At 45.5% G+C, this 13,154-nt stretch overlaps 1 gene segment (V, D, J or C); it reads right to left on the bottom strand.

Annotated features, from left to right (window-relative positions):
• Nucleotides 1-452: 452 nt before the first annotated feature.
• On the bottom strand, nt 453-11,920 carry LOC132818639 (immunoglobulin kappa constant-like). The segment is given in 2 exon segments: nt 453-1,241; nt 11,853-11,920. Coding segments are annotated over 2 exon segments (378 nt in total).
• Between the last annotated feature and the right edge of the window lie 1,234 nt (nt 11,921-13,154).

Genomic DNA, 13,154 nt, shown 5'->3' with positions numbered 1-13,154 from the left:
GCTGGTCATATTCATAAATACAGGGTTCCCAATGGCACTGGCTCACAAACAGTTGAGTTGAATTATTTGGCCTGGGATCTTATTGTGCCTAAGGGATGGGTGAGGGAATTTCCATCAGATTATTGTGTTCCCCAGTGTCCCTTCCTGCCTTTCTTCTTTTCTCCATTTATTGGGAAAGAATTCGTTGGGGCCCTGCATTCTTTCTGAAAGAAACCCTTCTGGACACAGTTGTAGAATTGCCCTCCTGTTCCAGGGACCTCATTACCCCCTCCAATCTTCCCCTCTTGTTCCAGGCCTTGAAGTTGGAGGTTAACACTTCACACACCTTTCCCTGAGGTTTCAGCTCTGGCCATTTCCAAAGCACACACGAGACAGAGACTGACTCTTTTTCATCTTTATTCCCTTTTCCAGGTTGACATTGACAGAAAACAGTCAGCAAATAACAGCCCAGACAGAGGAAGCTGCACAAATTCACAGCCACAATGGAGCTTAAGGAAAACACTTGTGGAGGTTTTCTCAATAACATAAGAATCCTGTCCCTTTAACCAGTGACAGAAGCTTAAATTGGAACTGGTAGCTGAGCAGGAAGGAGATCTGGTTTACTGAAGCAGAGACTTCTGAGGTTCACATTGTTTTGTACAGCTGACAGTTTTCCGCATCTTCGAGAGGTTTTACTTGGCATCACTAGTCTTCACTGCCCAATCAACACTCCTAAAACAGGCTCAGCATGGGGTTTGATACAGAGTAAAGCTTGTTTTTGATGATCCCAAAGACCTGCCTTAACCCTTGAACCTCAGAAGTGTCTCTGAACCATTCTCAAGAAGGAAGAGAATTGAAATTCAGTGCTGACAATAACCTTTGTCCTGCCAGCTCAGCCCTGTCCTATTTAAAGTTGTGGACTGTCTCCAACATTTACACACATTCTGATCTCCTGATGCTCTTGCTGAGGGGAGAAGGGAGGGTCATGTGGGTGAGGGCACAGGAGAAGCGAGCATTGGACTCCCAGTCAGACCCAGAGAGGGTCAGCAGGCTGTTGACACTGTAGGTGCTGTCCGAAGCTCGCAGGTAGTTGCTGGTCTGAACCCCGTCCGAAATGACTGCACCGTCCTTCTTCCACTGCACCTCCAGCTCATCGGGATAGAAGTGATTGGCAAGGCACACCAGGGTAACAGTGCCCTTAACATTGACCTGCTCCGGGGAGGGGGGCAGCAGGGTCAGCTTGGGCTGAGAGTTATCACGGCCTGAAAGACAAAAGAAACAATTTTAATCCCTGCCATTTAAAGGGATTTCAACTCTGAATATTCACTGGCAAAACAATCCATTTGAACATTTGTATTCAATACCTAAGAAACCCCATAAAAGTACAGGGCCTTTTAAAATTGTTTCTTGGGATGTGAGTCACTGGCAGGGCAAGCATTTATTGCCCATCCCTAATCGCCGCTGAGAAAGTGAAGGTGAAAGAGAAGGGACTGTTTTGGACCATCATTTATGGAATGAATGTGGGCAGCTGGAAGGGCTATCAATGGGGGAGCATATCAGTGACAGTGATCAGAACTCAGTGAGATTGAGAGTAGGGATGGAAATGGAGAACCACGGAGCAAGTGTAAAAGTTTTTATTTGGGAATAAACCATTTTACTAAACAGGTCAGGGATTGGGTCAAAGTAAGCTGAAAGACAAAATGCAGGGGTGAGATTTACTAGGACCTGAGGAAAGCAAAGAGCTGACAGGATGAAATGTATCAAATGTCATCAAGGAAATCCCAGTGATGTTGATAATCACAGAAAGAACAAGAGAATGAAGGAATGTATGAGGCCCATTCGAGAGCAGGAAGGGAACTTGTGTGTGGGGGTGGAAGATGGAGCAATGGTTCCTCATGAAAACTTCCGGTCTGTTTTCACAAAAGAGAGGGACAAAGCAGGAACTGTAGTTCAGGAGGAGGACTGTGCAACATTGGAACGGCATCTTTCACATCTGAAAGACTCCCAGTTCATCCAATGAAAAGAAAGATTCATGCTGTCCCCAAGACATTTGCAGACAGTGCGGGACTTGTTTGAAATATGGCCACTGTTGTAATGTAGGAAATGTGGAAGCCAGTTTATACACAGCAAGATCCCACAAGCAACAATGAACCAAGGAACATTTTGAGTGATGTTTGTTCAGGGATAAATATCAGCCTGAATACCATTCAAAGAGAAAGTAACTGGAACAGTTGGATGGAAAATGAGAAAAATGAAAGTTAAAGGAGAAGGGAGGATTGCTGGTTAGTGATGGGATTCATTGTTACCAGGAAATAAAAGGAAAGGGACAGAGCGTTGTGAATGTCATATTGTACTGACAAAACTTAAAAGTGCAGGGAAGCTCACTATAGAACAAGCTTAAAGGCTTTGTCTCTGAGTGCATGACCCATTCGGAATATGGTCGACAAAGTGGTACCACACAAACCAAGATAAATCAAGTTTCAAGGAATTTAAACTAATTAAAGAAGGTAGGGCTCAGGACACTTTATTAAAGCACCCGGATCAAGTAATAGGATCGAGAGTATGGAAAGGATGAGGAAGGGAACTTGCGGCCCCGCAGGGTGGAATGGTGGATCAGTGGTTAGCACTGCTGTCTCACAGCTCCGCAGACACAGACTCAATTCCAACTGACTGTCTGTGTGGAGTTTACACATTCTCCCAGTGTCGACTTGGGTTTCCTCCCATTGTCACAAAGATGTGTAGGTTAGGAGGATTATCCATGGGAATTATAGGGTGGTGGGATGTTTTTTGGAGGGTCAGTCTGGGCTGAATGGCCTGCCTCCACACTGTAGGGATTCTATGAATTCTAAAGGAGATAAGTATGAGAAGGAGATAGTCAATGCACCACTGCAGGTGTTGTACTTCGATGCATTGAGTATATGAAACAAGGTAAATGAGCCTGTAGCGCAGGGACGTGGCTGCAAGGGGATCAGGGCTGGGAACTAAATATCCAAGGATACACATCTTATTGAAAGGAAATGCAAGGGGATAGACGGTCAAATGTGAAGGAGGAACTGAAGGTAATCCTTGTTAGTCAGGAAATGGTCTTGGAGAAGCTGATGCTGTCAAGACTTGATAAGTCCCCAGGGCCTGATAATCTGCATCCCAGAGTCCTTAAGAAAGTGAGTCTAGAAATAGTGGACACATTGGTGATCATTTTCCAGCATTCTGTAAACTCTGACAGAGTTCCAATGGACTAGACAGTGTCTAATATAACCCCACTTTTTAATAACAGGAACGAGAGTGAAAATGAGGAATTACACATGAGGAAAATGCTGGAGTTAGTTATTAAAGATACAATAACTGAGCATTTGGAAAGCAGTGGCAGGAACGGTCCAAGTCAGCATGGATTTACAAAAGGGAAATTAGGGCTGACACATCTCCTGGAAGTTTTTGAGGGTGTGATCAGTAGAGAGTGGACAAGGCTGAATCAGTGGACAAGGAAAACAAAAATTGATGAAAAAGTTCAGCAGGTCTGGCAGCATCTGTGGACAGCAATTGAAGTTAGTGTTTTTAATTGAGTGACCCTACCTCGGAACTCAGTGGACAGTGTGTATTTGGACTTTCAAAAGGCTTTTGACAAGGTCCCAAACAAGAGATTAGTGACTTACATTAAACCCCACGGTATTCGATGTAATGTATTGACATGGAGAGAGAGCTCGTTTCCAGATAGAAAGCAGAGAGTTGGAATAAATGGGTCCCTTTCAGAGTGGCAGGCAGTGATGAGTGGGGTACCACAGGGTTCAGTGCTGGGACCGCAGCTGTTCACAACATACATAAATGATATGGACAAAGGAATTGAATGCAATCCCTACAAACTTGCAGATGACATGAAGCTGGGTGGCAATGTATGTTGTGAGGAGGATGCTAAGAGGCTGCAGGGTGACTTGGACAGGCTGGCTGAGTGGGCATATACTTGGCAAGTGCAACATAATGTGGATAAATGTGGGATGATCCACTTTCGTGGTAAACAGATTATGAATGAATGGTGGACGTTTAGGAAAAGGTGAGGTGCAGTGAGAGCTGGGTGTCATTGAAAGGGGGCATGCAGGTGCAGCAGGCAGTGAGGAAAGCTAATGGCATGTTGGCCTTCACAGTGTATTGGAGTAAGGATGTCTTGTAGATTTATACAGGGCCTTGATGAGGCCTCACCTTGAGTATTGTGTGAAGGTTTGGTCTCCTAGTCTGAGGAAGGACATTCTTGCTATTGAGGGAATCCAGCGAAGGTTCACCAGACTGATTCCCGGGATGGCAGGACTGACATATGAGGAAAGACTGGATCGACTGGGCTTGTACTCACTGGGATTTAGAAGAATGAGAGGAATCTCACAGAAACATATAAATTCCTAATGGGATTTGACAGGGTCGATGCTGGAAGAATGTTCCCAACATTAGGAAAGTTCAGGACCAGGGGTCACTGTCTAAGATTAAAGGTTAAGTTATTCAGATGTTGTGAACCTGTGGAATTCTCTACCACAGAAAGCTGGTGGGGCCAGTTTGTTAGATATATATCAAGAGGGACATGGTCCTTGAGGATGAAGGGATTTATGGGTATTGGGGGAAAGTGGGAATGGGAAACTGAGATTGCATAATCAGCCATGATCATATTGAACGGTGGTGCAGGCTCGAAGGGCTGAATAGCCTGTTCCTGCAGCTATTTTCTATGTTTCCATGTTTCTAATGATAGGTAGATGTGTGAGGGGTGTGGGGGTGGGGCGTGGGAGGAGAAAGTTTATACTGTCAGGAAGAACTGAATTTACATCGACAGCAAGAAGAAATATTGAGTGGGAATGCATAGAATCTGTGTGTGTGAACTTAAGAAACCACAAAGGAACAAAGCCCCTGATGGGAGTGATGTACCAGCCTCCGTGCAGTAGTCAGGATGTGGGTCAGAAAATAAATCAGGAGATCGAAGAGGCATGTAAGAAAGGGATTATAACAATAATCATGGGGACTGCAATATGCAGGTTGGGAATGGATCTCAAGGAAAGGAATTCATGGAATGTCTACGAGAGGCTTTTTTTGGAGCAGTTTGTGGTAGAGCCACTAAGAAACAGGTAATTCTGGATTTGTTAATGTGTAATGAGGTAGCTCTGATTGGGGAGCTGAAGGTGAGTGAACCCTGAGGGGGTAGTGACAACGATATGATAGAATTCACCCTGCAGTTTGAGAGGGAGAAGCTGGAATACTATGTAATAAGAGGAGTAAATGAGCAAGTTAGACAAAGGAGAGCCAATGGACATGATCTATTTGGATTTCCAGAAGGCCTTTGACAAGTTGCCACACAGGAGGCTGCTAAATAACATAAGAGCCTATGGGGGTTGGGGCCCGGTCCTGACACGGATCGAGAGTGGAAATAAATGGATCTTTTGCAGAATAGCAACTGGTGCCTAGTGCAGTTCAGCATGGGGCAGTGTTGGGACCTCAGCTATTCATGTAACAATTAATTATATATTAACAATCTGGGAAAAGGAACTGAGGGCATTGTTCTTAAATTTGCTGATAACACAAAGATGAGGGGGGGGCACAGGGAGAGTTGAGGAAGCAGGGAGGCTGCAGAAGGACTTGGAAAGGCTCAGAGATTGGGCAAAGGAGTGGCAGATTGAATACAATATGGGAATGTGTGAGGTTATGCAGCTTGGTTGGAAGAATAGAGGCTCAAACTGTTTCCTAAATGGGGAAATTTGGAATCCTGAAACACAAAGTGGCTTAGGAGGCCTCGTTCAGGTTTGTCTTAAGGTTAATATGTAGGTTCAGTTGGCAATTAGGAAGACAAATGCAATGTGAGCATTCATTTCAACTGAGTTAGAATATACGAGCAGGTATGTCCTGCTGAAGCTGTATGAGACTCTGGCCAGACTGCATTTGGAATATTGTGAACAGTTTTGGGACCTGTATCTAAGGAGGGATGTGCTTGTATTAGAGGAGATCCAGAGGAGGTTTATAAGAATGACCCTGGGGGTGACAGCCTGGTCTGATGAGGAGCGGTTGAGAACTCTGGATGTGTAATTGATGGAGTTCAGAAGGACATGGGGAGATCACATTGACACTTACAGAATACTGAGAGGCCTGGATAGAGTGGGTGGGGAGAAGATATTTTCACTAGTAAGAGAAACTCGGACCAGAGGGCACAGCCACCGTGGTAAGGGATAACCCATTAGGACTGTGATGAGGGGAATTTCTTCTGCCAGAGGGTGGTTAATCTGTGGAACTCATTGCTGTGGAGGTGAAGTCATTGAGTGTATTTAGGACAGACATTGATAGATTCCTGATTGGAAAGGCGATCAAGCATAATGGGAAGAGGCCGGAGAATGGTCTTGAGAAACACATGACCAAACAGCACAGCAGACTTGATGGAGCGAATGGCCCTTTTTGATGTCTGCTGAAGAGACTCTGCAAAACCCCAGAACACTGTAGGCACTGGATTGTGAGCCGTGCTGGAGCTGTTTGTCATCAGAACTTTGCCAAGAGACAACCAAAGAGTGGAGAAAGTGTGCATCCTATTCCTTGTGGGAACTTCAGAATTTTATCCGAGCTCGTGGAATACCATGAGAGCAGGATGTGTGGTCAGTGACAGCAATTGGAGCTCTGTTTTCGGAGCTTGAGCAGCAGCTGGTGTCAGTGCGGAGAGTCCGTGAGGTTGAGAGCTCTGTGGAGAGCACGTTTCTAGATGTGGTCACTCTGCAGCTTCAGAGTATGCAGGGAGAGAGGGAATGGGGGAGCAGCAGACAGTCCAAAAGGATCAGGCAGCTAGTACAGGAATCCCCTGAGTGTATCCCACTCTCCAACCAGGATTTAGTTTGGAATCCTGATGAGAATGATGGTTCATCTGGGGAATGCAGCCAAAGCCAACTCCCTGGCACCAAGGTGGGGGGCAGCTGCTCAGGGGGGCAAAAGGAAGACTGGAAGAGCGATAGTGGGAGGAGATTCGAGAGTGAGGGCAATCGATAGGTGTTTCTGCAGCTGCAGATGGGAATCCAGGATGGTGTGTTGTCTCCCTGGTGCCAGGGTCAAGGAAGTCACTGAGTGGCTGCAGAGCATCCTGAGGGGAGAGGGGGAACAGGCAGCAGTCATGGTCCACATCGGTCCCAGTGACAGAGGGAGAAAAGGGATGTGGTCCTGCAGTCAGAATTAAGGGAGTTTGGGAGGAAATTCGGAACAGGAACTCAAAAACAGGAATCTTTGGATTACTCCCATGACCAATGCAAGTGAGGATAGGAACAGGAGGATAAGACAGGTGTATGTGGGGCTGGAAAGGTGGCCCAGGAGGGAGGGCTTTAGATTCTTGGGACTTTGGGAATGACTTGGTGGGAGATGCAACCTCTATGGAGAGGATGGGTTGCTCCTGAACATAGCAGGAATTGAGCTCCTCGTGGGGTGATTTGCTGGTGCTGTTGGAGAGGGTTTAAATTAATATTGAAGGGCCGTGGGAACCAGGCCGTAATATCAGGAAGGAACACCAAGGAACGCAGAACCCTGGAAAAAAATTGTTCGCATCAGAGTAAGGAGTAGTAACTTCCTAGTCAGGGTCAGAGTGAGAGAGAGCCAGCAATAAATTCTAAATCTGGCTGGCTGTGCATGCATGGGACTGCACGGAGTGTGGGAATAAGACTGGGGAGTTACAGACACAGATTATCAAGTGGAAACCTGATGTTGTTGCTCTAACAGATGAGGTTCAAATGAGGAGAGGACTGGGTGTTAAATATTCCTGGATGCAAGGGGTTCATGAAAGACAAGAAAGTGGGGAAAGGGTGAGAGGTGTGGGATTGTCTATGGAGATCGGTGCAGAGCTGGAGAAAGAAGGTGTCTCAAAGGTGTCAAGTACAGAATCGATTTGGTTTGAGATAAGGAACAAAAAGGTGCAATCAGGTTGTTCAGTGCAGTCTGTAGGTCACTGACTAGTGGGAAGGATGTAGAGGAGCAAACCTGCAAGGAATTTACAGAGAGGTGCAAACATTACAGGATTTTATTTGTCAGAATATCAACTGAGTCAGCAACTGGATCTTGGGAATGAGGAAAGCCAAGTAGAGCACGTGTCAGTGAGAGGACATTTAGGGAAGAGTGATCATTGTATCATAAGGTTTAGGGGGACAGTGGAAAAGGACAACGGACAATCCAGCATAAAGTCATGATCATGGATCGTATCCCATGGATCACCTCCAGTGTTTCACTCTTAGCATTTTTCATATTTTATTTTAAAACAGAATATGAATGAGTTACAAACATAATATTTTGCTTCAGCATTTACAGTTGAGAAGGACATGGAAGTGAAGGAAATTCGGGAAATAAATGTTGATGTCTTGAGAAGAGTCCATACTCCAGAAGAAGAGGTGCGGTAATCTGTTCTTTAAACACATAAAGATAGATAAATCCCAGGAACTGATCAGCTCCATCCCAGTACTTTGTATTAATCTTGGGAAGAGACAGTGATGCCCCTTGTGGAGATGTTTGTATCATCAACAGCCACGGGTGATGTGCTGGAAGACTGGGGTGTGGCTAATGTTGAGCTGTTATTTAATAAGGTCTGCAAGGAATACACAGGGAATTATAGACCAGTGAGTCTGATCGTGGTAAGTTGTTGGAGGGGAAATTGATAGACAGGATCTAAATGCATTTGGAAAGACAAGGATTGATTAGGGATAGTCCACATGGCTTTGTCAGTGGGAAAATGTGTCTTACAAATTTTTTTGAGGACATGACCAATAAGATAGCTGAGGGCAGAGTGGTAGACGTTGTCTACATGGACTTTAGCAAGGCCTTTGACAATTTCCTGGATGGACATCTGGTTAGTAAGGTTAGATCAAATGTGATCCAGGAAGAGCAAGTTAATTAATTGACTTGATGGTTGGAGACAGAGTGTGTTGGTAGAGGGTTGTTGTTCTGACCGGAAGCCTGTGACAAGCGGTGTGGTGAAAGGATTGCGTCTGGGTTCATCGTTGTTCGTCATTTATAGAAACAAATTGAATGAGAATGTAGGAAGTATAGTTTGTGAGTTTGAAGATGACACCAAAATTGACGGTTTCAAGGTCAGTAAAGAAGGCTATTTGAGAGTACATTTACATTATGCATTGAGATAATAGCAAGGTGTTGCATTTTGGTACAAAAACCAGGCTAGGGCTAACACAGTTAATTGTGGGGCCATGGGGAGTGTTGTCAAACAGGGAGACCAAGGGGTGGAGGCACATAGAGGATTGAAACTGGTGTCACGTGTAGACAGGGTGGTGAAGAAAGCATTTGGTACAATTGCCTACATCGGGTATGGGAGTTGGGACATTACAGCTCCCCAAGATGTTGGTCAGGCCGCGTTTCCAATCACCCTGCTATTGGAAGGATAGCATTCAACTGGAAAGAGTGTAAAAAGGATGACAAGGATGTCACCGAGACTGGAGGGTTGGAGTTATAAGGAGAAGCTGGTTAGGCAGGACTACTTTCCTTGGAAGCTCAGAGGATACAGGGTGACATTTTAGAGATTTATAAAATCATAATGGGCATAGATAAGGTGACTAGCTAAAGTCTTTTCCCCACAGTAGGTTAGTGCAAACCTAGTGGGCAGAGGTTTAAAGTGAAAGAGGAAAGATTCAAAAGCGACCTGAGGTATCCCTCTTTCAGGCAGACAGTGGTATTGAATGAACTGCCAGAGAAAGTCAGAGAGGCGAGTATGATTAAAACATTTAAAAGACATTTGAACAGGTACATGGGAAGAGAAAAGGGATAGGAAATGAGCCAAATGCAGGCAAATGGGACTACAGGGAATAAAAAAGGTATATATTTCACAAAGGAGGTGAATATTTTGCGGATGGCGTGAAAGAAAATTCCCATGGAAGGCTCAGGGATGAGGAACGTCAGTTATGAAAATATATTGGAGAAGTTCAGACTGTCTTCCTTGGAGAAGAGAAGGCTGAGAGGAGATTTGTTTGAGGAATTCAACGTCAGGAGGGATCTGGACAGAGTAAACAGGGAGAAAATGTTCCCTCTCATTAAAGGATTGAGAGCAAGAGCCACAGATTGAAAGTAATTGATAGAAGAAGCAGAAGTGAGAGAAGGAAAAACATTTTCATGAAGCAAGTGGTTAAGGTGTGGAATGCACTCCCTGAGAGTGTGGTGGAGGCAGCTTCAATTGAAACATTCCGAAGGGAATGAGACTGTTGTTTGAAAAGGAACAATGTGCAGGGTGACAGGGAGAAGGCAGGAGAATGACACTCAGTGAATTGCTCATTCAGAGAGCTGTTCCAGACAGGATGGGTGGAATGGCCTCCTTGTGCACTATAACAGTTCTGTGATTGTGTGATTGAGCAGAGTTAAAGCTGGTGGAGGTGGGAGCTCGGTGTCTCACTGTGCTGCTGCTGCTGCTGCTGCTACTGAGGTCAGTGAGATCAGAGGCTGGGACAGGGAGCCAGAGCTCACATCAAGCTCTGCCTGAGTCCGTCACACTGAGACTGGCAGGAGGTTACTTACTGATTTCACTCCATGCTGCAGGAAAGGGACCACAGGCTGCAAATGGACAGAGCTCCTCCACACGGTGAGTAAAACTGACTGACTTCTGTCTTGTTGCTTAAAGGGGGCAATGGAACTACAGCTGGACACCCTGGTAGACACAGTGCTCCTCAATCAACCATTTCATTCACTGCAGCTCCCCACTAACACCTTCAACAAATCAGCATTTGTGTTTTAAAAAGTTTTGTATTGAAAGGGTTTACTTACTCAGTCTGAGCTTGGTTCCTTTACCAAACGTAAGCCACAGTGAGAGCTCCCAGTGCAGAGGCTGTACAAAATCCTCAGCTCTCTGCTTCCCTCCGTCACTCTCACTCTCACTATCTCCCTGTCTCCCTCTCTCTGTCTCTCACTTACTCTCGCCTCTTTGTCATTCCTGTTTTTCTGTTTTTTTCTCATTCTGTTTCTTTCTCTCTCTCTTTCTCACACACACACACACACTCTCTCTCTCTCTCTCTCTCTCTCTGTGTTGAGTCCAGCTGGGTTTGGGAGGTTTGTGAACTTTATATGTTGATGTTAAATCTTACAGTTGCTCTTCACATGTGACCATGGAGTGTAAGAGGGAAACTTAAGGCCTTCAGTGAGCGGTGGACACCACAGGGACTGGAGTGTGTCGTGGACAGTGACAATCCCAGCATGGGGTAATTTGTTCAGTTTCATTTATCTATAACTGTGGACTTGTCAATATAGGAGGTGTATGTGTGTGTGTTCTCTATTATATATTAAATATGTATAATTGTAGGAGGTGTCAGTACAGGAGGTTGGACTGTGTGTCCATTATTATATATTATGTCTAGCAGTGGGACGTGTCAGTATAGGAGGTGTATCGAGGTTTTTGTACGGCTCTGTATCACTGTGCCAAGGCCAGCTCTCACTTTGCTGACAGTAATAATCAGCGACATCCTCATTCTGAACGTTGCTGATTGTCAGGGTGAAATGTGTGCTGGACACTTGTGTCCCTGTGAATCTGCTGGAGACTCCTGTGAATCGAGTTGCAGCATTGTAGATCAGGAGAGAGGGTTTCTGTCCTTCCCGCTGCTGGAACCATTCAACATCACCACTGGCACTCTGACTGGATTTACAGGTGATGCTTGCAGTCTGGCCCAGTTCCACTGACAGCACCGGGGGAGACTGGGTCATGATGTCCCCACTGATACCTGAGGGGTCAGAGAGAAACACAGTGAAGTCAGAACTGTCACAGGAAGAGCCGGTCAAATGAGAGATTGTTGGAGACACTGAGCATTCCTCTGGTTTCAACATTTTCCCTTCAATCACAAGTCAGTGGAATTGGAGTGAAATGGAGAGCAGCGAAAGATTCAAGGTGGAAGGAGAGAGATTTGTACCTGCGACACAGAATGCCAGGGGCCAGATCAGCTGGATGTGTGAAATCATGGTGTGTGCTCCTGTCCCTGTGCCTGGTTCCTGATAAACTCTCCCTTCACTGGGCTCTGCTTTATAAAGCTGCAGCCTGTGAGAGTCTGACTGGGTGTTCCTCAGTATGCAAATGGTATCAGGCAGAGAGACACATCAGTCCCTCACACTTCCTGTTTTTACTCTCTCTCTCTCATCCTTCCCTAGTTCTTCCCACCCTTTTCCCTTCTATCTCTTTTTCACCTTTCTCTTGAATATAATCATGTTGTTCATTGACTTACTCCCTCTTTTTCTTTTGATCTCCCTTTCCTTCTGTGTTGGTTGGTCTGTCTTTCTCTCTCTCTCTCTCTGATCATCCATTCCTCTCCATCACTTATCTTTCTACCTGTTTCCTCACTCGTCCCCTCAATCTCTCATTGTCTCACTCTGTCTTTGTCTCTCTCCCTCCAGTCACTCTCTAACTGATCTCTATAGCAGACACATTGGAACACTGAGTCCTGGGGCAGCAACTAAATGCCTCACCCTCAATCAATCTCACAATGTGCACTTGTTCTCTCTCTCTCTCTCTCTCTCTCTCACTCTCTCCCTCTCTCGCTGTCTTTTGTCTCTCTATCTCTCAATCAGAAGCTCAATGACATGAACAACATTTAACAACTTGTACAAGTCATCAACACTAATCCCACCTTGGCATTGAGGGAGAGGATCAGCCAGGATCATATTGAATGACAGAGCAGCCTCACAGCACCAAACACAAACCCAAACCCGAACCCTAACCCGAACACTAACCCTAACCCTAACCCTAACCCAAACCCAAACCCAAACTCCAAACCCAACCCCAACCCTAACCTGAACCCGAAACTGAACGCTAACCCTAACCCTAACTCAAACCCCAACCCTAACCCTAACCCTCACCCAAACCCAAACCCTAAGCCGAACCCCAACCTGAACCCTAACCCTAAACCTAACCCATACCCTAACCCAAACCCAAACCTTAACCCATAACCTAACCCGTACCCTAACCAGAACATTACTCCTGCTCCCTGTTTCTATCTTTGTATGTCTGTGTTATCTTCAATCTCTGCCCCTGGGTATTGATTCCTCTACTTATGGAAAAATTGCCTTCCTGTGAACTCTATCTCTGCCCCTCATAATCTTGTAGCTCTTTATTAGGTCACCTCTCAACCTTCACTGCTCCAATATAAACAATCCCATCCTTTCCAATCTTTCCTCATAGCTCAGACGCTCCAGGCCAGGCAGCATCCTGGGAAATCTCT

The sequence above is a fragment of the Hemiscyllium ocellatum genome, chromosome 9 (assembly GCF_020745735.1).
Source record: "Hemiscyllium ocellatum isolate sHemOce1 chromosome 9, sHemOce1.pat.X.cur, whole genome shotgun sequence".
In the NCBI taxonomy this organism is placed as follows: Eukaryota; Metazoa; Chordata; class Chondrichthyes; order Orectolobiformes; family Hemiscylliidae; genus Hemiscyllium; species Hemiscyllium ocellatum.
Note: the sequence above shows the minus strand (reverse complement) of the source record. Positions and strands in the feature narration are given on the sequence as shown.